We start from the raw sequence: 27,402 nt of genomic DNA on the forward strand, positions 1-27,402 counted from the left end.
ACCCTCGTATATGAAACATAAAAAATTAGCATATAGGTGCAGCAAGTAATTGGGAAAGCAAATGGAATATTGGCCTTTATTTCAAGGGGGATGGAGTATAAAAGCAGGAAGTCATGCTACAACTGTACAGGGTGCTGGTGAGACCACTCCGAGAGTACTGCATACAGTTTTGGTCCCCTTATTTAAGGAAGGATATACTTGCATTGGAGGCTGTTCAGAGAAGGTTCACTAGGTGGATTCCAGATATGGAAGGGTTTTCTTATGAGGAAAGGTTGAGCAGGTTGGGCCTATATTCACTGGAGTTTAGAAGAATGAGGGGAGATCTTATTGAAACATAAGATTCTGAGGGGGCTTAAGAGGGTAAATGCTGAGAGGATGTTTCCCCTCATGGGGGAATCTCGAACCAGGAGGCATAGTCTCAGAATAAGGGGTTTCCCATTTAAGATGGAGATGAGGAGAAATTTCTTCTCTGAGGTTTGTGAACCTTTGGAATTCTTTGCCCCAAAAAGCAGTGGAGGGTGAGTCATTGAATATATTCAAGGCTGAGTTAGATAAATTTTTGATCAGCAAGGGAGTCAAAGGATATGGGGAACAGGTGGGAAAGTGGAGTTGAGGCCAGAATCAGATCAGCCATGATCACTGAATGGCCTACTTCAGCTCCTATCTCTTATGTTCTTATATGTGCTTGGTTTTAAAAGCCTGTGTTAGTGCTTTCTTTTCAATGTTTGCTTTGTGCTCTCTTTTGTGTAATGTTACAAAGATTTTGTTTAGCTGTGAAGGCTAACGCGTCCTTCAATTAATGTGGAAGAAGTGAAACTTAATCTCCTGTCCCTATAACAATCTGGAAATTTTGGACTAACTAAAACTGAGATGAACAAACTAAAGTATTATCGTCCCAGACACGAAAGTTTTAAAAAAAATTTACGTGCAAGCTGTGTTGACGCACGTTAGGTGAGTTGTTTATTTTTCTGCAAAGAAGTTAACCCCTTCCAAGGACACAGACATCTGTTCTTAATTCACCAAGCAACAACCTTTGCATTTCTTAATTTGTGTGGCTATTTCCCCACGTGAAATATTGGGCATAATTTGTGTGCTCCCTTTGCTGACTACTCCTCCTGGAGTGGGGTGATTAGATTCATTCATTGAAACATGTGTGGAGTTCTCTCTGGTCCCAGGATAAAGGGTGGCAGAAGAAAAAAAAATGAACTGTTGTTTTTAACCCCTTAGGCTCTCAAGAACAGCCACAATGGATTTTCTGTGTTTCTTTTAAACAGGGGACTGTGGGTTTTCAGGACCCAAGTGTTGGTGCAGTAAATGATCCAGTGATGTTAAGCACTTAAGATCTTATCTGCAGACGTTGGCAGATATCTGACTAAGACTTAGATTTTGAAAATTCAAAATTACATAGAGAAGGAAAAGCAATCAGCCTTGACCAAGTTGCTTTTCCTCTTTTGAAAACATTTTGCCAAAAGTAATTGCAAGCACTTCTGTCTCTACTGTAAAACCACAAAGCCTGGATATAATTTGTTTCTGAAATTGGAATTGATAAGATAAAACTGATATGACTTGCTGTTCAAGCACTCGAGAAGGGAGAATTTACCTGTAGTTTAAGAAGATAATCAAATTATCTTTTAAAATAAAAAGGATTCCAGTGTAAATGGTGCCTGTCCAATGCTGTGTATCAAGGAAGAAAGTATTTTGCAGGGAAAATAAAATTGTACATTGACAAGTCCTGTCAGTCCAACAATACTGCTCTCTGGAATAGGGATAAAGAAATGTGGTTCAAGAAGAATTTAAGTAAAATAAATAATTGAGTCAATAACCATAAATGTAAATATTGTATTGGACAGTGAAGTTCCTTCAGGGCTTGTGAATGAGATGAAATGGTAATATGGGATGTGTAAAATTGGATGAGAGGTAGCGATTGAGAATATAAGATCGAAACAGAGAAATTACCCACCAAAAGAGGACTTTTCTAAAGTCATCGCCCTGGGTGATTATAGGTAAATAAATTAGCTGGGCATGATTTACCAGAAGATATCAATCTGTTATAAATGTACAATCTAGTGAAAGTCAGAAACTGTAGTTGAGAATAGTTAATTGATGGCTTTTGCTTGGAGACATGTGTTTCTATATACTGATCAAATGAGAAAACTGTATTTGATAGCTTGGCCATTACTCGAGACATTGGGACCATGTGGGGGAGGATAAAGCAAAGACCTCCAGACAGTCCCCGATCTTTTGATAAGATAACCTGAAAGCCCAAGAATGGCTACAGTGGAAATGAAAGATACAAATGTATGTTGCCATGAACTGGAAACAGAGACCACAATGAAGAACATGATTACAAAGGCCTACAGCCTGGTGAGCTATTGGAACCACTCCAAACAGAGCAGTTGCTCTTACAGGATTGGATCTTACTGGACATATGAAGTGTGCCATGGAAAACACATTCACCAGTACCTTAAGAAACTGGCCAGCAGAAAGTTAATATTCAACCTGTGATATGTTGCGTGTGAGGCAACTAATATGCAGAAATGCATGATGAAGATACACTGAAGAACGGGTCACTGGCATGCTTCAGTTGCTTGACAACAGCAATAAAATCTAAGGATATATTTGCCTTAGAGGCGGTGCAACAAAGGTTCACTAGATTGATTCCTGGGATGAGAGGGTTGTCCTACGAGGAGAGATTAAGTAGAATGGGCCCATACTCACTGGAGATAAGAAGAATGAGAGGTGATCTCATTGAAACGTATAAAATTCTTAAAGAACTTGACAGGGTAGATGCTGAGAGGCTATTTCCCCTAGCTGGAGTGTCTAGAAGTAGGGGTTATCGTCAAGGTAAGGGATCGGCCATTTAGGATCGAGATGAGGAGAAATTTCTTCACTCAGAGGGTTGTGAATCTTTGAGCATACACAGCACTCTGGGGTAGAGAATTCCAGTCATAGAGAATATTCAAGACTGAGATCAATAGATTTTTGGATACCAAAGGAATCAAGGAATATGGGGATAGAGTAGGAAAGTGGAGTTAGAAAATAACATACGAAATAGGAGCAGGAGTAGGCCAAACGGCCCTCCGCCATTCAATACGATCATAGCTGATCTTCAACCTCAACTCCACTTTCCTGCCCAATCCCCATATCCCTTGATTCCCCTAGAACCCAAAAATCTGTCTCTCACAGCTGTGAATATACTCAACGATGCAGCATCCACAGCCCTCTGGGGTAGAGAATTCCAAAGATTCACAACCCTCTGAGTGAAGTTGAGGTAAAAGATCAGCCATGATCTTATTGAATGGCGGAACAGGCTCGAGGGGCCATATGGCCTACTCCTACTTCTATTTATGTTTTAATGTCTTATCTTAACTAAGGAAGTAAAGTACACACAATGATCAAAAAAAACTTGCACACTCTGCTTTTCATCTTACCACTATCAACAAACACACAAAAAGGCTCAAGTACACCATGCAAATGAGTGTTGATATCATATGCCCAATGGTTTCGATGACTCATTTTTATCAAAAATACAATTAGCTACATCTGGATTCCCAATTAGCCACATGTGGCTGATGGTTAACATTGAACAACAATGAACTAAAATCACAAGCTTTCGGAGATTATCTCCTTCGTCAGGTGAGGAAGGAGATAATCTCACCTGACGAAGGAGATAATCTCCGAAAGCTTGTGATTTTAAAATAAAATTGTTGGACTATAACCTGGTGTTGTAAGATTCCTTACATTTGTCCACCCCAGTCCATCACCGGCATCTCCACATCACAACAATGAACTAGACCACTGGGAAGTAAAAAATTACCTTAAAAAGCTTCAGCAGACTGTAATAAATTATCTTCATAACGCATGTAGAAAAGCTGAACCTAGTCACATTTAGATGTGGTGGAGGAACTGAACAGCCCTCCTCTAATAATTACATTTTCACATTATTTTTACAAACATTAAAAAAACATTTAATGCATCCATATCGTTCAACAAACTAACTGATGCCAAGCCCAAGCTAGATTTAACTTACCCAAATATAACCAAACTATTTTCATCAACTTAATTGTAAAATCAGTTCTTTCAAACAAATCTGTTATGTTCCCTTCAGTAGCATAACTCTCAATCCTATATATTCCAATTCAGTTAGCACAGCAACCACTCAAGTGTAAGATTTGACTTGATGCAGACATGTCAATTTTTCCACAGCGATGTCTATTCATGACAGTGAAACATTCAAAAATTTCATGCTAATGATTTTATTCACCTTATGAATTAAAAGAAAACATTCCAAAATCATAATCAAAAAGAAAAAAATCTGAAATGCCAATGGGAACTAATAAAGTAATACTATGCAGTGTGAACTAGCCCTGAAAATGATGTAGGTAGGATGGTGCATTTGTCACACATTTAACAATCTGTCCTGCGATTAGAAATCATCTTCAAGAAGAGCTGAGGGTCAATAGGGCAAGCAACATGTGACATTCAATGCATGTTTGTGGAATCAAATTCTTAGACTTCTGCAAAAAAAGTCTAGTTATTCTCAGCACCTCATTGATGGCTGGGCAAGTTTGGCACTTACCGTATTGCATAAAGAATAATGGATATGATTCTACATCCAGTGCTCCAGTCTAGGGTTCTTTGATATACTAACCTGTTGTAACACTGGGAGCTCACTCTCCAAGTTTTTATACATAAATAAATCTATACTCAATGCACTACCCAGAAACGCTTGTGTATAAATGCTGCAATTCCATTTCAAATAAATAAGTGTTGGATCAGAAAATGATACTGTAAGGAAAAAACTGTTTGGATGAGTCTAGAATAAAGTAAATGAATACTTTGATGGTGGGTTGATAGCACATTTCGACAGTTGTCATTATCTCAAAGAGAAGCAACACAACTAGAATCAAAGATTGGAATGGAAGTCACTTAAAGGAGCTGTCCTGTATAATTACAGCCTAAACAGGCTTTTAAAAATAAACTGTAAAAACCCTTACCTGCAGGCCTTCTACGTCTTGTCCTCCATACCTGCAGGCCGTTTTGCATAAAGAAATAAAAAGTAAAAAAAAAAATTATTTTTAGAATAGCACACCCGCAAAAGGTTGGCACCTGGCCTACGTGGTCTTCCAGGGTTGGGCACAGCGACAGATAGAAGTAGTGAGCCTACTGTGTCTGTCTCTAAACCAAGCGCTGCTTATAGAAATGGAGTCAGGCTGCAGAAATGGTGTGTTGATGCAGACAAGCCTGGCATGGAGAGAAGTGTTCTTTTTAGTTAATGCAAGGTAAAACAAAATTCTACATTTTTAAAATAATGGTTGTTAGCAGCAGAATTGGTGGCACCATTCACTATCATCACCTATTCAGGATAGCTCCTTTAAATAAAGGTCCTCCTAAAAACTCTGCATTGAAAGGGCTATGTCATAACCGCAAGCAGTATATACCTACCTCAGGTGATGCAAAACCTAAATATTCCCAATCCCAGGTTCCACCAGCAAAACTGTAACAAACAATTCAAAATTCTGTCAATGTGATAGTGACAGTTACTTAATGTTAACTGATTTACATGGGTAGCCAATAATAACAGTTTTTGAACTAAGGACCAACATTTGTAATTCATTAGATTGTTTTAAAGTAAAATATTCTATTGCGCTATGACTTTTAATGAATAAATGTACCATTTAAAGTATAATTGAGGGCTAATACTGTAAAAGCAAGAAACTGTGCACCAACATTTCTTATAAAAGCACTTTGCTAATTTGAGTGATATTAAATATCTTCCCAGTCCAAACAGAGGATACAAATAACATTCAATGCAACTAAGTTTCTGTAAAACTTTCAAGTTGAAACTTCAACCAAACACTTATCCGTTATTAAGTTATTTAAATTACACCCTTGTTCAAAAAAGGGTGCAAGGACAAACTATAGGCCAGTTTAACCTTGGTGGTGGGGAAAATTTTAAAAATGATAATCCGGCACAGAATTAGCAGTCACTAGAACAAGTGTAGATTGATCAGAGAAAGCTAGCATGGATTTGTTAAAGGCAAATCATGTTTAACTAACTTGGTAGAGTTTTTTGAAGAGGTAACAGAGAGGGTCGATGAGGGCAATGCGGTTGATGTGGTGTATATGGACTTTCAAAAGGCATTTGATCAAGTGACGCATGGCTTGTCATCAAGATTATGGCCCATGGAATAAAAGGGGTAGTAGCAACATGGATACAGAGTTGTCTAAGTGACAAGAAACAGAGAGTAGTGGTAAACGGTTGTTTTTCAGACTGGAGGGAGGTGTACAGTGGTGATCGCCAGGGGTCGGTGCTGGGACCACTGCTTTTATTGATATATATTAATGACTTGGACTTGGGTGTACAGGGCAAAATTTCCAAATCTGCAGATGACAGAAAACTTGGAAGTGTAGTGAACAGTGAGGAGGATAGTGATAGACTTCAAGAGGATATAGATAGGCTGGTGAAATGGGCGGACACGTGGCAGATGAAATTTAACGCAAATAAAATGCGAAGTAGGAAGAACGAGGAGAGGCAATATAAACTAGAGGGCACAATTCTAAAAGGGGTACAGGAACAGAGTGATTTGGGGGTAAATGTGCACAAATCATTGAAGGTGGCAGGGCAGGTTGAGAAAGCGGTTAAAAAAAAGCATACGGGGTCCTGGGCTCCATAAATAGAGGCACAGAGTAGAAAAGTTAGGAAGTTATGTTGAACCTTAATAAAACACTGGTTCGGTCACAAGTGGAATAGTGTGTCCAGCTCTGGGCACCGCACTTTAAGAAAGATGTGAAGGCCTTAGAGAGGATGCAGAAGAGTTTTACAAGAATGATTCCAGTGATGAGGGACGTTAGTTACGTGGATAGACTGGAGAAGCTGGGATTGTTCTCATTGGAGCAGAGAAGGTTGCGAGGAGATTTGATAGAGGTATTCAAAAATCATGAAAGGTCTAGACAGAGTAGATAGAGAGAAACTGTTCCCATTGGCGGAAGGGTCAAGAACCAGAGGGCATAGATTTAAGGCGATTGACCAAAGACGACATGAGGAAAAACTTTTTTTTAAAAAACACAGCGAGTGGTTAGTATCTGGACTGCATGCCCGAGGGGGTAGTGGAGGAAAATTCAATCATGGCCTTCAAAAGGGAACTGGATAAGTAAATGAAAGGAAAAAATTTGCAAGGCTACGGGAATAGGGTGGGGGACTGGCACTAGCTGGATTGCTCTTGCATAGAGCTGGCGTGGACTCGATGGGCCAAATGGCCTTTCTGTGCTGTAATCTTTCTATGATTCTAAATTAGGTGAACTGATCTAAATTTAAGCCAAAAATGTTGAACCTATTTTTCTGTTTTAAAAAGAAAATTTACAGATTGAGCCCAAATTTTAGTCTTTGTCCAGAAGCGGAAAAATAAGGGGTAAAAAATTGTACCCATATTTATCACTACATACCAGTAATCTGGTGTGTGCAGCATACACTGTTAACATACAAGTTAGCATACTGCGCACAAAGAATGCAGGGCACTTCCTTTTGCTAAATTTTATGTTTGGATGAGATTTCAGTTTCATAGATTTCTCAGCAAAAAGAAAACTGTGGTAGGGAGATGGTCAGTGTCCCATCCAAACAGAGTGGTTTCCTGCTTATTTTTCTTGAAACATGGAAACTGCTCATCATTGTATACAAACACTATCCGGGTGATGTTGGATGTCAACGGCACATGTATTTGTCCACATCCATGAGATGAAATGAATAGTCAGCAAAAAGCTCAACATTGTTTTCTGGACACAGACGAATGCTGTTTGGAAATTTTCAATGGACAGGAAAATGGGCCAGGGAAATCTGGTACAGTGTGCCAACTCTAGAAATTTACAATAGACACTTGGGATCGGGCTAAACCTGATAATTGTAACTGTCCAAATTCAGAACTTGCAAGCTTACAATTAAAAAAAACGGAGTTTGCACCGATACACCAGTGGTTCTGATCTGTACCACGTTCATCACTATGGGTGCATTTTCCTCTTGTTAATTTGACTATATTACTATAAACCTTGACAAAGAGCTAAGTATTCCCCTAAGTTAGATGGCTTTGCTTTAGAATAGTTCAATTCTTAATCATATTTTATCTTGGTACATCAAATTTTTCTAAAGCAATGGAAATAACTGTTAAAGAAATGCATTACTGAGGAAGTACCTGCGTCTCTGTACTTCAGGCGAGTCTGCAGGGGCAACACCACGGGCCACCGAGGCCAGAAACTCTTGTCTTTTCTGCTGAACAAGACATGCTGCTCGGATGATTTTATGGCGAGGAGTGCGGAGGTAAGGTCGGTTTACTTTCTGAGCTAGGTCCTCAGTTACCATCTCTAGGTCTGTCTGTTTGAACAAAGTGGATGTAAATAATTTCACTTGATAAGATCACCCAAATACTACTTGTTGGACACTGAGTGGTAAGGTGGGTTAAGAGCATACCCATTTTTTGCTTCTGAATCTTGGGTTTTCACCCTAAATGGCAGGGATTCAAAACTGCCCTGAACTGTGAAGGGATATACGTGAAATGGCTCTACGCATCATCAGTCTGAATCCTAATGTGTCCACCACACACAACCTTTTTAATCAGACACTATTTCAGTAATTATTTTCTGCAGCCATAAAGATCATAACGGCATGGCATTTTACATAAACAAGGTATTCTTGCAAAGGAGGAAAAATAAATCAAATTATCTCAAAGTGCACATCCTCTAAGAAGCAGTAGTATACATCTCAGAGAATACAAGCTGAAAGAGATCTTCAAAACAGATGGTGCTTAGATATTGCTGATTTTGGTTTTCCACCCAACATTCGACCAAGTAACTAAAACCCCTTCAACTGATAAATACTCCTTTGGTTTAAAACCTTCTACAATTCCTCCACTTTGAGTACAGGATCACCAGACAGCTGTGGGCAATGGTTGGCTGTGTCTTTCTTTGTTGCTACACCTAGAAACATCCCAAGTCCAGAGTCGTAGGAAACTGCACATTATTCAGACTGAACTCTTAAATGGCTGCATAAGGACTCCGCCAAATAAAAGACTGTTATAATCCTTAAGTCTCTACATCCGATTGTGATAAAAAAGCTCCCAAACTTTAGAGGCGCCGGCCAAAAATTGAATTATAAAAGGAATTCTGGTTAAGTGAAATCACTCCGGGGTCAGGAGAGGAGGCGGCTCACCATCACCTTCTCAAGGGCAATTAGGGATGGGCAATAAATGCCGGCCTCGCCAGCGACGCCCACATCCCATGAATGAATTTTAAAAAAGGTGCAGTTTCAGAGTGAGATTTCCCCCAACCAAAACATAAAAGAAAATCTCTAAAATACTCCTCTCTTGAAAGCACCGTCTCTTGCAGGGATGCAAGTCCACATACCAGGTCACTAGACAGCAATCAGCAATGGGGACATTGGTACATTGATACATTGAGTAACAGCTCCTCAATCATTTAGCTCAAAATGAAATGCTCCTTTAGAACTATTAGCCTTGATTTCCCTATCAGGTGGTCTGGAACAGAAAATGGACTGGTGTAGCTTTCCGCCACCACAGATTAGCAAAATTCCTGAAGACCCAGTTTGCACCAATGTGGCCCCACATGCTCCCTTGCTGAATGCCATTATCCATGTCAAGACAAAAGGATCTCACACACTCAATGTGGTGCTCGTTTGCACCCAGAACTGCATCATGCAATTAATGCTTAATTCTTGGGAGTTGGATGATGCCTACAGTTTAAGGCAGTCCACTGTGTCAGGTCTGTAGCCCAGAAAGGCTTCTGGAGATGAAGTATATTCTCTGCAGCCATGGCTCATGACAGCTATGCAGTTTCACAGGGCACATAATGAAGTCCATTCATGTTCCAGAATAATGATTAAGCACACCACTGGCATGTTGAAGGAAAGCTGGAGGTGTCTGGATTGATCTGGGGACTTGCTGCAATATAGTCTGGCTAGGGTCTCAAAGATCATGGTTGTGTGCTGAATGATTTACAGCTGTGCCTTACTAAAAGGTCTCATCCTGGAGGCCCAAGGGGAGAAACATCCTCATTGGTAGCAAGGGCTCAGCAAGAGGAGCAACAGGAACTGAGGACACCATCCAACGTGTTGTGTGGCACTACCACCGTGCTAAATGGGATAGATTCAGAACAGATCTAGCAGCTCAAAACTGGGTATCCATGAGGCACTGTGGGCCATAAGCAGCAGCAGAATTGTATTCCAGCACAATCTGTAACCTCATGGCCCAGCATAGTCCTCACTCTACCATTACCAACAAGCCAGGGGATCAACCCTGGTTCAATGAAGAGTGTAGAAGAGCATGCCAGGAGCAGCACCAGGCGTATCTAAAAATGAGGTGCCAACCTGGTGAAGCTACAACTCAGGACTACATGTGTGCTAAACAGCGGAAGCAACATGCTACAGACAGAGCTAAGCGATTCCACAACCAACTGATCAGATCAAAGCTCTGCAGTCCTGCCACATCCAGTCGTGAATGGTGGTGGACAATTAAACAACTAACGGGAGGAGGAGGAGGCTCCGCAAACATCCCCATCCTCAATGATGGCGAAGTCCAGCACGTGAGTGCAAAACACAAGGCTGAAGCGTTTGCAACCATCTTCAGCCAGAAGTGCCGAGTGGGTGATCCATCTCGGCCTCCTCCCGATATCCCCACCATCACAGAAGCCAGTCTTCAGCCAATTCGATTCACTCCACGTGATATCAACAAACGGCTGAGTGCACTGGATACAGCAAAGGCTATGGGCCCCGACAACATCCCGGCTGTAGTGCTGAAGATCTGTGCTCCAGAACTAGCTGCGCCTCTAGCCAAGCTGTTCCAGTACAGCTACAACACTGGCATCTACCCGACAATGTGGAAAATTGCCCAGGTATGTCCTGTCCATAAAAAGCAGGACAAATCCAATCCGGCCAATTACTCCCCCATCAGTCTACTCTCAATCATCAGCAAAGTGATGGAAGGTGTCGTCGACAGTGCTATCAAGCGGCACTTACTCACCAATAACCTGCTCACCGATGCTCAGTTTGGGTTCCGCCAGGACCACTCGGCTCCAGACCTCATTACAGCCTTGGTCCAAACATGGACAAAAGAGCTGAATTCCAGAGGTGAGGTGAGGTGAGGTGAGGTGAGGTGAGAGTAACTGCCCTCAAGGCAGCATTTGACCGAGTGTGGCACCAAGGAGCCCTAGTAAAATTGAAGTCAATGGAAATCAGGGGGAAAGCTCTCCAGTGGCTAGAGTCACACCTAGCACAAAGGAAGATGGTAGTGGTTGTTGGAGGCCAATCATCTCAGCCCCAGGGCATTGCTGCAGGAGTTCCTCAGGGCAGTGTCCTAGGCCCAACCATCTTCAGCTGCTTCATCAATGACCTTCCCTCCATCATAAGGTCAGAAATTGGGATGTTCGCTGATGATTGCACAGTAATGAAGTAGTCCAAGCCCACATGCAGCAAGACCTGGACAACATCCAGGCTTGGTGGTAAGTAACATTCGCACCAGACAAGTATCAGGCAATGACCATCTCCAACAAGAGAGTGTCTAACCACCTCCCCTTGACATTCAACGGCATTACTATCGCCGAATCCCCCACCATCAACATCCTGGGGGTCACCATTGACCAGAAACTTAACTGGACCAGCCATATAAATACTGTGGCGACAAGAGCAGGTCAGAGGCTGGGTATTCTAGGAACATAGGACATAGGAACAGGAGTAGGCCATTCAGCCCCTCGTGCCTGCTCCGCCATTTGATAAGATCATGGCTGATCTGTGATCTAACTCCATATACCTGCCTTTGGCCCATATCCCTTAATACCTTTGGTTGCCAAAAAGCTATCTATCTCAGATTTAAATTTAGCAATTGAGTTAGTATCAATTGCCGTTTGCGGAAGAGAGTTCCAAACTTCTACCACCCTTTGTGTATTCTGCGGCGAGTGACTCACCTCCTGACTCCCCAAAGCCTGTCCACTATCTACAAGACACAAGTCAGGAGTGTGATGGAAAAGTCTCCACTTGCCTGGATGAGTGCAGCTCCAACAACACTCAAGAAGCTCGACATCATCCAGGACAAAGCAGCCCCCTTGATTGGCACCCCATCCACCACCCTAAACATTCACTCCCTTTACCACCAGCGTACTGTGGCTGCAGTGTGTACCATCCACAGGATGCACTGCAGCAACTCGCCACGGTTTCTTTGACAGCACCTCCCAAACCCGCGACCTCTACCACCTAGAAGGACAAGAGCAGCAGGTACATGGGAACAACACCACCTGCACGTTCCTCTCCAAGTCACACACCATCCCGACTTGGAAATTTATCGCCGTTCCTTCGTCGTCGCTGGGTCAAAATCCTGGAACTACCTTCCTAACAGCACTGTGGGAGAACCTTCACCACATGGACTGCAGCAGTTCAAGAAGGTGGCTCACCACCACCTTCTGAAGGGAAATTAGGGATGGGCAATAAATGCTGGCCTCGTCAGCGACGCCCACATCCCATGAACAAATTTTAAAAAAAGAGGATGCACAAGGCAACCCATTTCCATCTGCAAGAGACATTTGAGACCACTATATCTGGCTATTGCAGTCCTGTGCACATCTTCTCCTTCCCTCAAATATAACCATCATCTATGGACTCCTCTCTGTGTACAACACATAAAAGGTACTGTTCAAGTCATTTAACAAACAACTTCCACACCTTTTCCAGAACAATGTTGGCATGCACTTCAGTACCACCATAATTTTATTCAAATCCATGTTGCAGCTGACACTCAAACCTCTAACCACCTCATTCCACTGCCCTGATCGGCTTTCCTTGATGGCCTGGATTGCTTTGTTCCAACATGATCTCCCTTCTCTGCCTGACCTGCAGCAACATAATCACAGCTGCATCTGAGAAGCATGAGGATGTCTGCCTTCTCAAGACATGTTTAGCAAAACCATTTGTTTGGATGCAGCTAAAACAATAATGTTGACAGCAGGCCTTTTTAATTTCACAACAGCAGGCTATTTGCTGTTCTCCCCCTACCCCAACAATGGGGAAGCTCCCAATTAGCAGTATTGCTAACGCCTGGAGCCCACCCACAATATTTTAATGAGGCTAGCCTCAGAAATTACAGGTCAGCACTCTGCTATACTTCCAGTTAGCTCTACGCCTGATTGGAAAATCAAAGCTATTATTTTTTTCCTCTTAAGCCTAGACCAAACACATACAGAACATAAGTAAAGCCAAAAAAGTGATACTCATAACCTGCTAACTGCATTTTGTGGCACCTCTGCAATTGTCTTTTTTAAAAAATGCCATAACGAGTTGCAGTATTGGTTAGCAGGATAAATTAAGTGTAAACACCAAAATCTAGCAACAGCTTTCAGTTTTTGTTTTGCAATATGTGAGGAATTAGTTAATTTATCTTCTCACAGTAATGTATATTACTCAAAAAAATCTTCCCCCATTTCTGCTAAGGATTTCCAGTGTAAAATAACATTCTTACACATTCTAATCAAGTGGCCCCAAACAATTCAGGTTGCTTATTAACAAACTACTATGGGCGGTATACTGTGCAACTCTCTGAACCGTTTGTATGAAGGCTGAGAAATATTGAAGAAATACTCTAATAATTTAATGCAAACAATGCATTACTATTACTACAGTGAAATTACTCTATTTTACTGAGCTTTTCAATTTGTAAAGGCTAACACCTGGAGATTGTTTGACAAACTTCCCAATGGCTCTGAAAGTTTAACATGTGAATAACTGAACCAGTGAACCAATGCAAGTATGGATAAGGGTTTTAGCAACAGTGGGGGGCTAGGTACGGGCAGAGCTGGACAATGTTGTGGAAGTGCAAGTGGTCTTGGTGATTGATAGCATGTGGGATTTGAAGCTCAGCTTAGGGTTGAAGATGACACTGAGGTTGCAAACCATCTGGTTCAGCCTGAGCAAGTGTCTGGAGAAGTGGATAGAGTCAAGATAAAAAGGTAGAGTTTTTAGCGGGGGCATAATAAGATGGATTTGGCTTTTCAAAAGTCTAATTGGAGAAAGTTCTAGCTCATTCCAGAATTGATATCAGATGGGCAGCCTGACAAAACAAAGATGGCCATGGAATCACTGGTAATAGAGGTAAAGTTGGGTAGACAATAAATCCCTCCACCCTCCTCTCCTTTAAAACCATCCTTAAAACCAATCTGTGACCAAGCTTTTGGTCACCAGTCTTAATATCTCCTCCTTTGGCTCAGTGTCTATTTTTAATAACATTTCATCAGATCATAAGGGAGTTAATAGCACAACTTTTAAAGTTTAACATTTATTTTTTTTGAAAGCCCATTATACTGAGGCACTCCAGACTACATGTTGCCAGGCGATATGCTGAACACAACAAACCACTGCTTTTTATACACTAATTCTGTACAGCTTACCTGTCCCAAGAAGGAAATTCTGCTTTAATGTAACAAAAAATGCTAACTGCTGCAGCCTAGAGACTACATACAAATAATGTGCGAATTAGTCTTGGCTAGGTCGGTGCTCAGGCAGTGCTAAGGAAATTAATGGTTTGACAGATTGCCAGCTGAATATTACAACTGCTACCTGAATGCTGAAATGCAGTGATCATAATCCACGTTATGTGTACTGAGAATCACTGAAGCTAATTAATAAAAAAATACAAGGTACTTCTTTTGGCTTTCATTAAATTTGTATCATGAAATTATGCTTTTAGGTTTAAGAGCAAATCACAATCATGGGATTTAAAAAAATATCAACTTAGACTTTTTTCTCATTTCTAAATGGCATCATTGAGGGATGAGTATGGAGAAATTATTGAGTCTAAAAGTCTGACATAACTGAATATAGTGCTGAAGTACCCATGGATAGTAGGTGGATAGATCGCAGCTCCTCTACGCTGTCACAATCAGGATATTTTCCCACAAAGTTCCCCAATGTCCTTAGGACTCACAGCTTAAATATAAAAACACTCTCAATGAAGTACAGAGCTTTTAAAAAAAGGGACTGCTCTCTAATGAGGAAACCGGTTTCATATATTGAATAAAATCAAAATTTCCTTCCCCTTCCAAAACCCGATCATAACAGGGTTCAGCTTAAATATACATAGGTTCTGTCACAAAAAGCAGCATTTTCACAACCAAAAGCAAGGCAAATGGAAAGAATCAACTAATTCAAAAATAATTATAAAAATTTGAAACTAAAATTAATTTCTTTGAATTAAAGGCTATATTGAGGGGAGGGGATAGAAAGGGGTACAGGAAAGTGACCTGAAGAACCTAGAGCCTGTTTAGTGAAAATCCGCACAGTCAGATAGAATTCTGCATCAGCCACTCCCAGTAAAATCATGATAATGTCTTTGTTTTACAGGGTTTATTTAACAGGTAGAATCAAGCTACAGCTGAATAGATCCACGGCATGTAGCTTTACATCATATTCCTGATAATCCTTCGACTATGTAACCCTTGTTTTTTTTTTAAAAAAAGACTACTATAGCACTATCTATACATCGGAGAACTTGAGAGTTGGCACTGGAAGTACTGTATTACAAGCCAGATTGGAGAAAGTCTTTGGCTTAGTGGTAGCATTCCTGCCTCTAGTCAGGTCTTCGGAACCCACTCCAGACAATCCTGGTGAGTGCAGACTGCAGCTCTGGCTCTGAATTCTGGGTTGGCATCCAATGGGATACTGGCATCCGGTGGGTATGGGTAGATTGTGGGAGCCCATGAAACATTCCTGCTGTATAGAACTAACCACCCTATCGCTGGTGTAAAGATAGTTACGGCCATGGAAGGAGTGCTCATGTCTCGGCCTGTCAGATGCCTAATTAGCCTGCAAATCCTTCCACTACCGCACTCTATTCTCTTCAAGAGAAGTGTGAAGATGCGAAAAACAAACCAGACATACTGCCAATAGTTTCAACCTGGGAGAATTCCAGCCAGTTCAGATTGTCATGATTTTAACTACATTCAACTGATTCCCATCCAAAGAGGGAAGGAATAATGCTGCCACTGCTCAATTCAAATACTCATCCAAGAACATTACACTTTATTGTGCCTAATAACATGGCTTGTTCAAGTTAGATAGCTACTTAATGTGACAAACAACACAAGTTTCCCTGCACAGTATGTGTATCAGTCTTCTATATTCTAAATTTAAGCTAGTTAATTACAAACTTTTAGCAAATGAGACAGCCCAATACTACGAGTCATCAATTTTAGCAAAAATACCTGCATGAGCTCAAATATTTCTTTCTTTGTGCTTTTAGGTTCCAGAAAAAATCCATAAGGGTAGGAGCACTTCAGGATACGTCGTGTTTTCAAGAGTTCAAGTACTGCTTCTTCAATAAAAGTGGTATCAGGAGACCCTCCTTCAACTGACAAGATAAAGCAACATACATTACACCCACTGAAGAATGACATTTCTCTTTTTGGCAAACAAACCACAATATATTGTTTTTTCTTCCTGAGAGATGCTAGCAATCAACAAAGAAACAGCTGGAGTAGCCGCATCTACATTCTGAGCTCCTTGATGGACTATCCCAAAGCTATTCAGGATTTTAAAATTATTTTATTTCCCTTTTCAATTGATTTATTTACTGTATTTTAGTCCTGTTTTATAAACAGAAGATAAGGATTGAGTGCACAGTGGGTTAGAAAAGTTCCATGTGAAGTTAGCTTGGAGACGATGAACTTAGTTCCTATTAGGTATAGCTCCCCCAATACAAAACTATCCTTTTTATTCAGAAAACACAAGGTAGTCAGTGTGAACAATGGAAAAATTCACAATGGTGCAGCAGGGGTGCTGCAGGACAAGGTTGTCCAAGCTTTTGTCTTTGTCGGCTGCATGGGCGCCCACCATGGAGCCTCGGGGACCATATATAAAGTTTAAATGCATGGTCCCGGTAATTTTCCTATATATCAAGTTGCTAATACATCTTGTTGTTCCAATTTAGGATTTATTTACCGATGGGACAACAGTGCTAAAAGCAATTCTTTCCAAACCGTCAGACCCACAGAATTCAAACAAACCAGCAAATAAGATAGAGTTGCCTGGACTTTTCAGGCTGGATTACCTGAATTCAGGGACCACATGTGAATGTAAATTGGACAAACCTGCTCGAGGAAGTTGAGTTAAAGGCACATTGCAGAGGCAGAGTACAGGGTACTTCACTTTTTATCCGGCTGTGTTATGCTTGTCATAGGAATGCTTGATGCTGACTACTAGACCCAGTGTAAACTGGATAACAGCATAATAGAGTGGACCCCTTGATTGATAACAATAATTGCCTGGTCTGGAAATAATTTGGGAAGTCTCACTGCTGGTTGCTTTGCCTCCTCCCACTTGCCTACCTCAGTCCTCTCCAGTAGCATTTGCCTCCATTACTCCTTCCAACAAGATCAGACGATGCTGCACAATGAATCAATCAACTTACCTACTGATTCAGCTTCCTAACACATCTGCCCATGACTCCAGTTGAAGACTCCAAAGGGTGGACCAAAAATCTCCACTTACATTAACCACAGCCCTACCCCAGCTACAGAGGTGACAACTAAGGGCAGTGTACTTCACCTCCAGTGATCTCATGGGCCACTTTTCCCTTTTACCTGATGACTGGAGAAATAAAACTTGCTACCTATGGGAAGCCAGAGTGTGAATGTTAATTAAAACTTTTCCAAACTCAGACTTCTTGTGTGAAAGTCAGATGAGCATTATAGGTACAGGGCCATATCTGAAATAAAGTAATTCTAAATTAATTCAAAGCCAGTAATGCAGGATACCAAAATACAGCAGGAAACTGTAAATACAAAGAACTAGAAATTTTGAGAGTTCTTTGAGGAAATAATAGTGTATTGCTAAAGGAATTGCAGTGGACTTGGTGTATATGGATTTTCAAAAGCTATTTGCTAAGGTGCTGCATAGAAGGCATTGGTAAAATTAAGATGCACGTATTAAAGGGATGTGGGAGTGTGGATGGGAAGTTGGCTAAAGGGTAGAAAACAACACTGGTTAATGGATGTTTTTAGATTGGAGAGATGGAAACTGTATATAAAAATTATCTGAAGCAAAATATCTGTTTGCAACACAAAAATAGTGCGGTTAACTGAAGAGGACTATAAGTGACTTCAAAAGGAAAAAGACAGATTAGTAGATTGGGCAGATAGATGTTGGATGAAATTTAATAAGGAAAGGTGTGATGTGATACATTTTGGGAGGAAGGATGAGAGGAAACACACTTCGTGATTAAAAAATAGTACAAGAGCAGACAGACTCAAGGGTCAGATACATACATCTTTAAAAGCGAGAGGACAAGTTGATGAAAAAAAGTGTATAGGATTCTAAGTTTTATAAATAGAGGCATGGAGTATAAAAGCAAAGAGGTAATGCTAAACTTAAACAAATCATTGGCTAAAATGCGATAGAATATTGTGTCCAGTTTCAGATGCCTTACTTTAGGAAGGATATCAAGGCCATAGAGCGGATACAGAAAAAATGTACTTTTGATGACATCAGTTAAAAACAGCTTAAGCTTGGGAGGTCAGACTGCAGACGCCGGGGCTCTTTTCACTCAAACTGAAGGTTAGGAAGAGATCCAATAGGTGCTCAAAATTACAAAAGGGCTTTAATAAGGTAAATAGGTAAAATATATTTCCACTGTCCAGCAAGTAGGCAACCACAAAGCATAAATTTAAGATGGTCACTGAAAGAATGAAGGGAAAAGTTAGGGATTTTTTTTTATGTTGGTTCATAGCACACCCCATCAATAACAGCGGTGGAAAGAAAATCAACAATAGCCTTTAAAATAAAAATTTTAAGGGTACTGGTCAATCTTCTGCGGTGTTACATGAAGAGAGTCAAGATGAAATGTAGTCTTCAGCTGAAATGGAGTTCGAGAATAGGGGAATATTTGGATCATGGTGCACAGACGCAATTCAAATCCCACATTAAAGTTATGCGTTGTCATTTTTTTTTTACAATACTTGTATTTTATATGTTTATAGTTAAACAGCGAAATGTATAGTAATTTAGGTTGCAGAGAGAGAGAGTTGGTTGAAGCATAGGAATTTCTCTGCAGTACAGGCTGAGGAGCTGGGAGACTCAAAACTGAGGCGCTACAGGCAGGAGGGTGTAATTACAGTGTGACAAGTTTACATAAGCAGTTTTCATTACAAATATGGACACAGGAATTTATATTGGAAAAAAAGTTGACACAAAAGTGCAACAAAAACATAACAGGAAGCAAGGTTTTGTAGACAGGAAGTGGGTGCAGACCAAAGACTTTGAATACATTATAGGGGGACAGAGAAGGGACAATGGACTAAGTAAACAGCTCTTTCAGAGACCTGCACAGGCTTAATGGGTCATAAAGTTTTCTTCTGTGTTGTAAAATTTTATAAAAGAAAATAATAATCTGCTTATTAACTCCCTCCAGGCCAGTCTGTTGCAAAGGTCTGTATTCCAGGCTTGCAACCACTTAATAGCAGTAGTAGTCTCATTAGACTTAAATTATTGGTTTTATTTCACTTACCTCCCTTTAGAGCTCTGCTTAGTTGCTCCATCTTTTCTTTGGCAGTTTTCAGAAGACGTTGCTCTAACTAGTAAATGACAGAAAATAGGGCCTATTTTTACTTTATTCAAAGTTGGCAGTATTAAAATACAAATATTCTTTCCACAACATACCTTATAGCTATGCTCGTGGTTTTTAAATCTTGTGTAGTAGTGCATAAATCTGTCAAGCTCCTGAAATTTCTTGTGCTTTTTCTCAGCCTGAAACAGAAGAGGTATTTTCTAACTACGTCTTATGATTTGTGTGCATTTCTTTAAAAAAAAATCTCAAAGAATCAGTAGACTTCTTTAAAAAATACAATGTCTACTAAAAAGAGTAGGGTCGAGATAAGCAGTTGTAGAATTATTCAAAATTAAATCAAAAGTTGAGAAATTTTTTTTAAAATGGAGTAAATGCAAACCCAAAAAAAGCCCAATTTAAAAAAAAGTTGTAATAGAAAAGTTTAAGATTTTACTTATGGAACATTCTTGTGGTTGTGCACCATTTTTAAAAAGAACATTTTAGTCTGACATACTATGTTGGAGTTCCTTTATCACTTATTTTTCTCTCTTCTCCCTCCACCCCAAGACAGAAACTCATTGTTTTGGAGACAGAGAAAATAGAATATGACGAAGACAGTGAAGAAATAGACCTGGAAGACTCGTAGAACAAGCCACAGAATCTGGAAGGAGACAATCGTAATATTGCGAAGCAGAGGTACGCAGAAACCACTAACGCATTAATTTTATTTTCCACTTAAAAAAATGACGTGCTTACCTCAGCTGTCATTTCCTTGGACTGTTCTTCAACCTGTTGGATGACTTCATATCGAGTGCATCTGTAATAGCCTCCAGTGGATGAGCTGTGCTTTTTCCATTCTTCCAGACAAATCCAACAAAAATCATATTTGCACTGTGGAGGAAGAGAGCAACTTGGTCTTTTTCCTCCTTCCACCCTCTTAAATCTCTAACAATATTTCTGCAAGTTTACCAATGAGGCAGTGTAACCTTATGTAACAAAAAAAAGGTGGTTCATTAAATAAATCAAAGATTAAATCTAAACATTATTTTATGAATGAATCAGTCAGTGACTTTCCAAGTATGCCTGCTACAGTATTACTTTTATAAGCTGTAACATGGCATTACTAATTAACTTTCCGTTTTAAGCGAAAAAAAGATTACCCCAAAGCAAACAGTGCATTTGTTGCATTATTTGAACTCATGGTATCAAATTCAAGGGGCCACAATCTGGACAATTAACTAATAAAGTGCACCTTCTCCCTCAAAATTAAATGTCTACACCTATTGTATACACAAAGATTTATCAGGATACATTTCAAAGTCAACCCATAGAAAAAATCATATACTGAAAGCTTTTAATACAGCTCACTCATGTGGCTTCGCCCAAGTTACAAGCATTTCATGCTCACCAAATGGCTCACATAACATGGTCAGTGGCTATGCTACCTTACCTAGGGATATCCAGCAATTTTTGAATGTCCAGATAACCATAGCAAAGTTAGGATAATTAAATGTTTGATCCTATTCGGCAACATACGGCTGCACTCTCAATATTCGTTCATGGAACGTGGGCATCGCTGGCAAGGCCAGCATTTATTGTCCATCCCTAATTGCATCAACAATGATAAACTATACATTGAATTAGATAATTTTATGAAGTAATTTGTATGGAGTATTTGAACACAATCTGTAAGTACTGCCATCCCCATGATGCAATGGATAAAGGCCCAAGTGACATGGCACTGAACCATATAGACTGAAAGCTCCTAGGTTTGACCCTAATCTTTGCTTAATGAGCTGATCACAGCCAGGCCAACAATGGCATCACTAACAAATGATCAGTGTCTCTGGCCTGACAAAACGGGATATGAAAAAAAACCCACATACCATTCAGGCAGGCATGTTGTCCTAATCATTATCCAGCAATCCTCGCTAGAAGTGTGTACGTGAGGAGTAGATCAGCATGGGGTCTGACTCATTTGTGGTACTGCCTTTCCTTCCCTCCCAGTCAAACAGCCTGCTGACATATGAATATTGGCCACTGTTGTCTCTGGAACCATATCCCATTGCAGGGGAAGGGGTGAAATTATGGCACAAAAGAACATCTGAATCAATCTGTGGAAGCAGCACTCACTGCCAGCCAATTTTCTAAATAAACAATCTGCATTATCATTTCATGGGTTATAGAAAATTTTCATTCCCGGTTTTGTTGTGTTCACCTACCCTCCACACGCACATCCAGCAGAGGTTTCTGGATAGTTTCAGGACCCATGGCTCAGTGTTATGTGGGCATTTCTCTGGGTATGATTTTTTCTATTACAATGCTCAACACAGGCAGGCTTTGATGTGCAACTTCTATCATGTTACAAAGGGAGAAGTCTTAATTTAAAAGACTTATCAGAGATGGATGAATTTCCCCAAAAATATACATTGGGTTTCTCAAGATATTCATTACCATCTATATATAATACAAACATATGTAGCTTGTATTAAAAAAGATACTGTTAAACTGGAGGAAATTAGTACTGGAGTTATATCGTGTTTTTTTGTTTTCAGATATGAATTTTGATAATCCGTTCAAGTTAGGGAAATTTTTACTGCAGCTTTCAGGATATCAATTTGTTACCAAGTCTATATCATTTTGTTATTTGATAATACATTAATAGAAACTATAGAAACAGAAATTTCAGCACAGATGGTGCATGTTTGGTCTGTTATGCCTGTGCTATCTTCACACTGGAGCTATTTACTTAAATCCAATTTCCCTGCACCCTAAATACAGTACATCACCATTTTTTTCTTTAAATTATAACAAAAGAAATAGGAGCAGGAGTAGGCCATACAGCCCCTCAAGCCTGCTCCGCCATTCAATAAGAGCATGGCTGATCTTTGACCTCAACTCCACTTTCCTGCCTGATCCCCATATCCCTGGATTCCCCTAGAGTCCAAAAAATCTATCCATCTCAGCCTTGAACATATTGAACAACTCAGCACCTACGGTAGAGAATTCCAAATATTCACAACCCTCTGAAGAAATTCCTCTTCATCTCAGTCTTAAATGGCCGATCTATTATCCTGAGGGTATGCCCCCTAGTTCTAGACTCTCCAGCCAGGGAAAACAATCTCTCAGCATCTACTGTCAAGCCCCCTCAGAATCTTATGTTTCAATGAAATCATTTCTCATTCTTCTAATCTTGAGAGTATAGGCCCATTCTACTCAACCTCTCCTCATAGGACAACCCTCTCATCCCAGGAATTAATCTAGTGAACCTTCGTTGCACCGCCTCTACGGCAAGTACATCCTTCCTCAGATAAGGAGACCAAAACTGTACACAGTACTCCAGGTGACGTCTCACCGAAGCCTCGTGCTCCAACCCCCTTGCAATGAAGGCCAACATACCATTTGCCTTCCTAATTACTTGCTGTACCTGCATGCTAACTGGTGTCCTTGTACAAGAAACACAAAGTCTCTCTGAAAACCAACATTTAATAGTTTCTCACCATTTAAAAAATATTCTGTTTTTCTATTCTTCCCACCAAAGTGAATAACCTCACATTTCCCCACATTATACTCCATCTGCCACCTTCTTGCCCACTCACTTAACCTATCTATATCTCTTTGCAGACTCTTTGTGTTCTCCTCAAAGCTTACTTTCCCACCTAGCTTTTATCGTCAGCAAACTTGGATACATTACACTCGGTCCCTTCATCTAAGTCATTAATATCGACTGTAAATAGCTGAGGCCCAAGCACTGATCCTTGTGGCACCCCACTAGTTACAGCCTGCCAGCCTGAAAATGACCCATTTATCCATACTTTGTTTTCTGTCCATTACCCAATCCTCTATCCATGCTAATATGTTATCCCCAACCCCATGAGCCCTTATCTCATGTAACAACCTTTTGTGTGGTAAGTTATCGAATGCCTTTTGAAAATCCAAATTTAAAAAAAAAATTTGTTCATGAGATGTGGGTGTCGCTGGCAAGGCCGCCATTTATTGCCCATCCCTAATTGCCCTTGAGAAGGTGGTGGTGAGCCGCCTTCCTGAACAGCTGCAGTCAGAGTGGTGAAGGTTCTCCCACAGTGCTCTTGGGTAGGGAGTTCCAGATTTTGACCCAGCGACGATGAAGGAACGGCGATATATTTCCAAGTGGAGACGGTGTGTGAATTGGAGGAGAACGTGCAGGTGGTGTTGTTCCCATGTGCCTGCTGCCCTTGTCCTTCTAGGTGGTAGAGGTCACGGGTTTGGGAGGTGCTGTTGAAGAAGCCTTGGAAAGTTGCTGCAGTGCATCCTGTAGATGGTACACGCTGCACTCACGGTGCGCCGGTGGTGAAGGGAGTGAATGTTTAGGGTGGTGGATGGGGTCCCAATCAAGTGGGCTGCTTTGTCCTGGTATACTACATCCACTGGTTCCCCTTTATCCACCCTGCTAGTTATATCCTCAAAAAACAAAGGTTTGTCAAACACGATTTCCCTTTCATAAAACCATGTTGACTCTGCCTAATCATATTATGATTTTCTAAGTACCCTGTTACCACTTCCTTAACGGATTCCAGCATTTTCCCGACGATTGATGTCAGGCTAAATGGCCTAAAGTTCCCTGTTTTCTCTTTCCCTCCTTTCTTGAATAGCGGGGTTACATTTGCTAACTTCCAATCCGCTTATATTATCTGCCCGCCAGTGACTAATCAATGGGATATTTACAGCTTTCAGTGTCCAATATAGGTTTTGATACTTAATTAAGCCACTGAATGAGAAACTTGATGTCAGATTGATGACACTGTTTTGAAATAATGACGTTTCAACTTCTTTGTGTTAGAACAATGCTGATCACATTACAATGCATCCTAGTTGGCTCTTTTTAAAGTTATTCTGGTGGAATAATGATCTGGTTACTCATTGCAATAATAGTACAAAATGTTTCTTGGCTGACATTAGCATACACTGAGTGGACACATCACTACAGGCAACTGTTAAAAGCTCAGACTCAAATTAGCAAAGAATTTATTTTAGTCAATCTACTTTCAGCTTTTAGGTAGTTTGCTTGCGATCACAGTACTTCCAACTAGCATTTCAAAAGGACACTGTACTCATCTTCCATTATAGGACATGAAGGCAATTCGGGCATGATTTCATTTATTGAAGGAATAGCTCAGCATTCCTGAATTGTTAAATAGTATTCTTTTTTGTTATTGTAAGAGGAACCATAGATAGAAAGCACGATATAGTAGTGACAAAATAAAGCATTCTTATCTTGTCTTTGTTAGATTATTAATTGGATTCTTTATTGCAGGACACAGTACACATACAAGATTTAGATTAGTTCTTGCTAGTTGTTTCAGCAAGCTATAGAGAATTTACACTACAGTCTGACTAATATTCTCATTTCAGGGCAAGGCAGACACATGCGTAGTTCAGGCAGCTCTTGGTATGCATGGATTGATTGTTTACCTTGTACCTGGATGGGAGACCTGTCTAGTACTTGGCACAAATCATGAACCAAGCTGTACCATTAGCTTCAAACATCCGAGGTGAGTGACATCCTAGGGTAGTGGCTTTGATTGAGAGCTGTGTCTGGGGTCAAGATGTGGGTTGGATCTTTGAGGGGGCAATTCTTCAAAATTCCTTTGATGGATAGTTATATAGCCAGACCTTCCAATTGTGGGCTTATATCTGGCGGCTTACACTCAGCTTGGCAATTAGCCTGAAGTCAATGGAGAGATTGAGCTAAATGATTTTGCCATAAAAAGTGAGCAACTGTGTTTATGGATCAACTTTTGTTGAAACATTGTGCAGGAGATGCATCTTTGTTATGACACTGAGAATAATAAAGGTTGTAATTAATGTAAATATATTGTTGATAATGAATACTGTTCATTTACCTGTTAGAAAGAATGAACAAACTTGCATTTATGTAGCACCTTTCACAACCTCAGGATATCCCAAAGCACTTTACAGCCAATTATGTACTTTTGAAGTGTAATCACTGTTGTAATGTAGGTAACATGGCAGCCAATTTGTGCACAGCAAGCTCTCACAAACAGCAATGATACATGTTAAATAAATCAGTTGGTTAATTTAAAGCCAGAGACTCAGTCTGATAGAGTGTTTATTCATCTGCCTACCAAAGACAAGGAGGTCGCCTAGTCGCACATAATATATCCCAATAAGCTGGAGTACAGCGATAAGGGTTTTCTGTTTAACAATGGAAGTTGCTATATTTAGCTAGATATTGGATAGGTAACGGTCCATATGGGACGCAAAATCAGATTATGGGAGTCACCAATAGTGCTGAACCAGAGGAGAATATCTGGTGTAAAAGCCCAAAAATGTAACAGTAATATTACTGGTTACTATTTGGAATAAAAATGGAGGCAAAAGTACTTCTGGCAATGTGGCTGAAAAGTGAAGGAAATAAACAAACAGTGGGCAGGAATTATTTTGGAGGAACACGAAATAAGAAATGTGGTACCTGGTGTCTAAGTTAGGAAGAATTTGCTCATTTGTCTAACCATGTTAACTATTTCTGTTATAAAAGTCCAAACCACGGACTAGAGCTTGAAATTAAATATGGTATGGTAATTTTAACAAACCAAATAGATTATGGAAAAACATATTCTACGGTGTACTTGCATATTCATATGAACACAAAACAGTGTTTAAAATATAGCACATTAGCTTTATAGAGAAACACCTATTTCAAGTAATTTAGATTAAGCAGAGCAATTTCTCTCCACAGCCATTTTACCATGCTTACCTTGGCACATTGCATGTGATTGCAGCCCTCATTCTTTTGAATTGGAGATTTACAGTTGGCGCATGGTTTAGAGTTAGACAACAACCAAAGACAGTTGGCAGCATCTTCAAATGCTTCATTTACACCAGCAACTAGTAGCAAAAGAGAACTTGGTTTGAAAAATAAAAAGGACTTAAATCACTATCAACTTCAATTACTATTTCTAACCACTTGAAACTTTCAACAATATATTAAGTCATAAATTGCACATATTGCCTACACAGTTTTTCATTTTAAGCCATGTTCAATATGTGTTACTATAGCAGCGAAGTACAAAGGTTCACTTCCTAATCTCAATTATGCTGCCATGGGAAAATGACGAGAGCTCAGGAAAAATTAGACTCCAATTCATCCCAGACTACTGTCATGCGTTTGCTGTGGTCTGCTGAGCTTGCAACATTGACAGAAGTCTAAGAGCAGGTTAGCCAGAGCATATGTGGGCGCTGAAAAAAAATCAGAGAGATAAATCCATAAAAAAAGCCAACAGCATTTTGCGTTTTATAAGTCAGGGCATAGAATACCAGAGTATGGAAGTAAAGTTGAATTTGTACAAAGCATTGGTTAGGCCACAGTGACCACCTCATTACAGAAAGGACATTACAGCCACAGAGTGTACAGCATAGACTCAAAGGGATGAAGCTAGGGATGTAAATCTATAGTTATAAGACAAAACTTGAAATACTGGGACTATTGCCACTGAAGCAGAGAAGGCTAAGGAGGAAATTTAACAGGTGCTTCAAATTATGAAAAGTTTTGATAGAACGAGCAGGGATAGATTATTTCTTCTGGTTCAGAATGTGGGGGGGGTCATCAATTTAAAACTGCCACCAACAGTGAACAGTGAGGTTAGCAGAAATTCTTTATGCAGCAGGCTGTTGGTGCATGGAAGGCTTTGCCACAGGGTTATGGGGAGAAAGTGGAGTTGTGCGATTAGTTTTGTATTGCTCCAGTGGAGTCAACACAGACATGGGCATCCTTTTGTGCTGTAAACTTATATGGTTCTCTGGTGTTAAAAGAGCACAG

At 40.2% G+C, this 27,402-nt stretch overlaps 1 protein-coding gene across 4 annotated transcripts in view; it reads right to left on the reverse strand.

The window, feature by feature from the left end:
- Window positions 1–27,402, reverse strand: part of ankib1a (ankyrin repeat and IBR domain containing 1a) — an 89,834-nt gene that overhangs the window by 9,399 nt on the left and 53,033 nt on the right. For 3 of the 4 annotated variants that reach the window (XM_068006410.1, XM_068006429.1, XM_068006402.1), the window contains exons 12-18: window positions 26,341–26,471; window positions 20,340–20,474; window positions 19,697–19,783; window positions 19,545–19,611; window positions 16,246–16,391; window positions 8,187–8,365; window positions 5,446–5,497 (exon numbers count right to left, since the gene is read on the reverse strand). In XM_068006410.1, coding sequence (XP_067862511.1) covers window positions 5,446–5,497; window positions 8,187–8,365; window positions 16,246–16,391; window positions 19,545–19,611; window positions 19,697–19,783; window positions 20,340–20,474; window positions 26,341–26,471 — 797 coding nt within the window. Of the gene's footprint in view, window positions 1–4,997; window positions 5,029–5,445; window positions 5,498–8,186; window positions 8,366–16,245; window positions 16,392–19,544; window positions 19,612–19,696; window positions 19,784–20,339; window positions 20,475–26,340; window positions 26,472–27,402 lie in introns of all 4 variants that reach the window. The other variant, XM_068006418.1, reaches the window with a different exon arrangement.

Source organism: Heptranchias perlo, chromosome 2 (genome assembly GCF_035084215.1).
Source record: "Heptranchias perlo isolate sHepPer1 chromosome 2, sHepPer1.hap1, whole genome shotgun sequence".
In the NCBI taxonomy this organism is placed as follows: Eukaryota; Metazoa; Chordata; class Chondrichthyes; order Hexanchiformes; family Hexanchidae; genus Heptranchias; species Heptranchias perlo.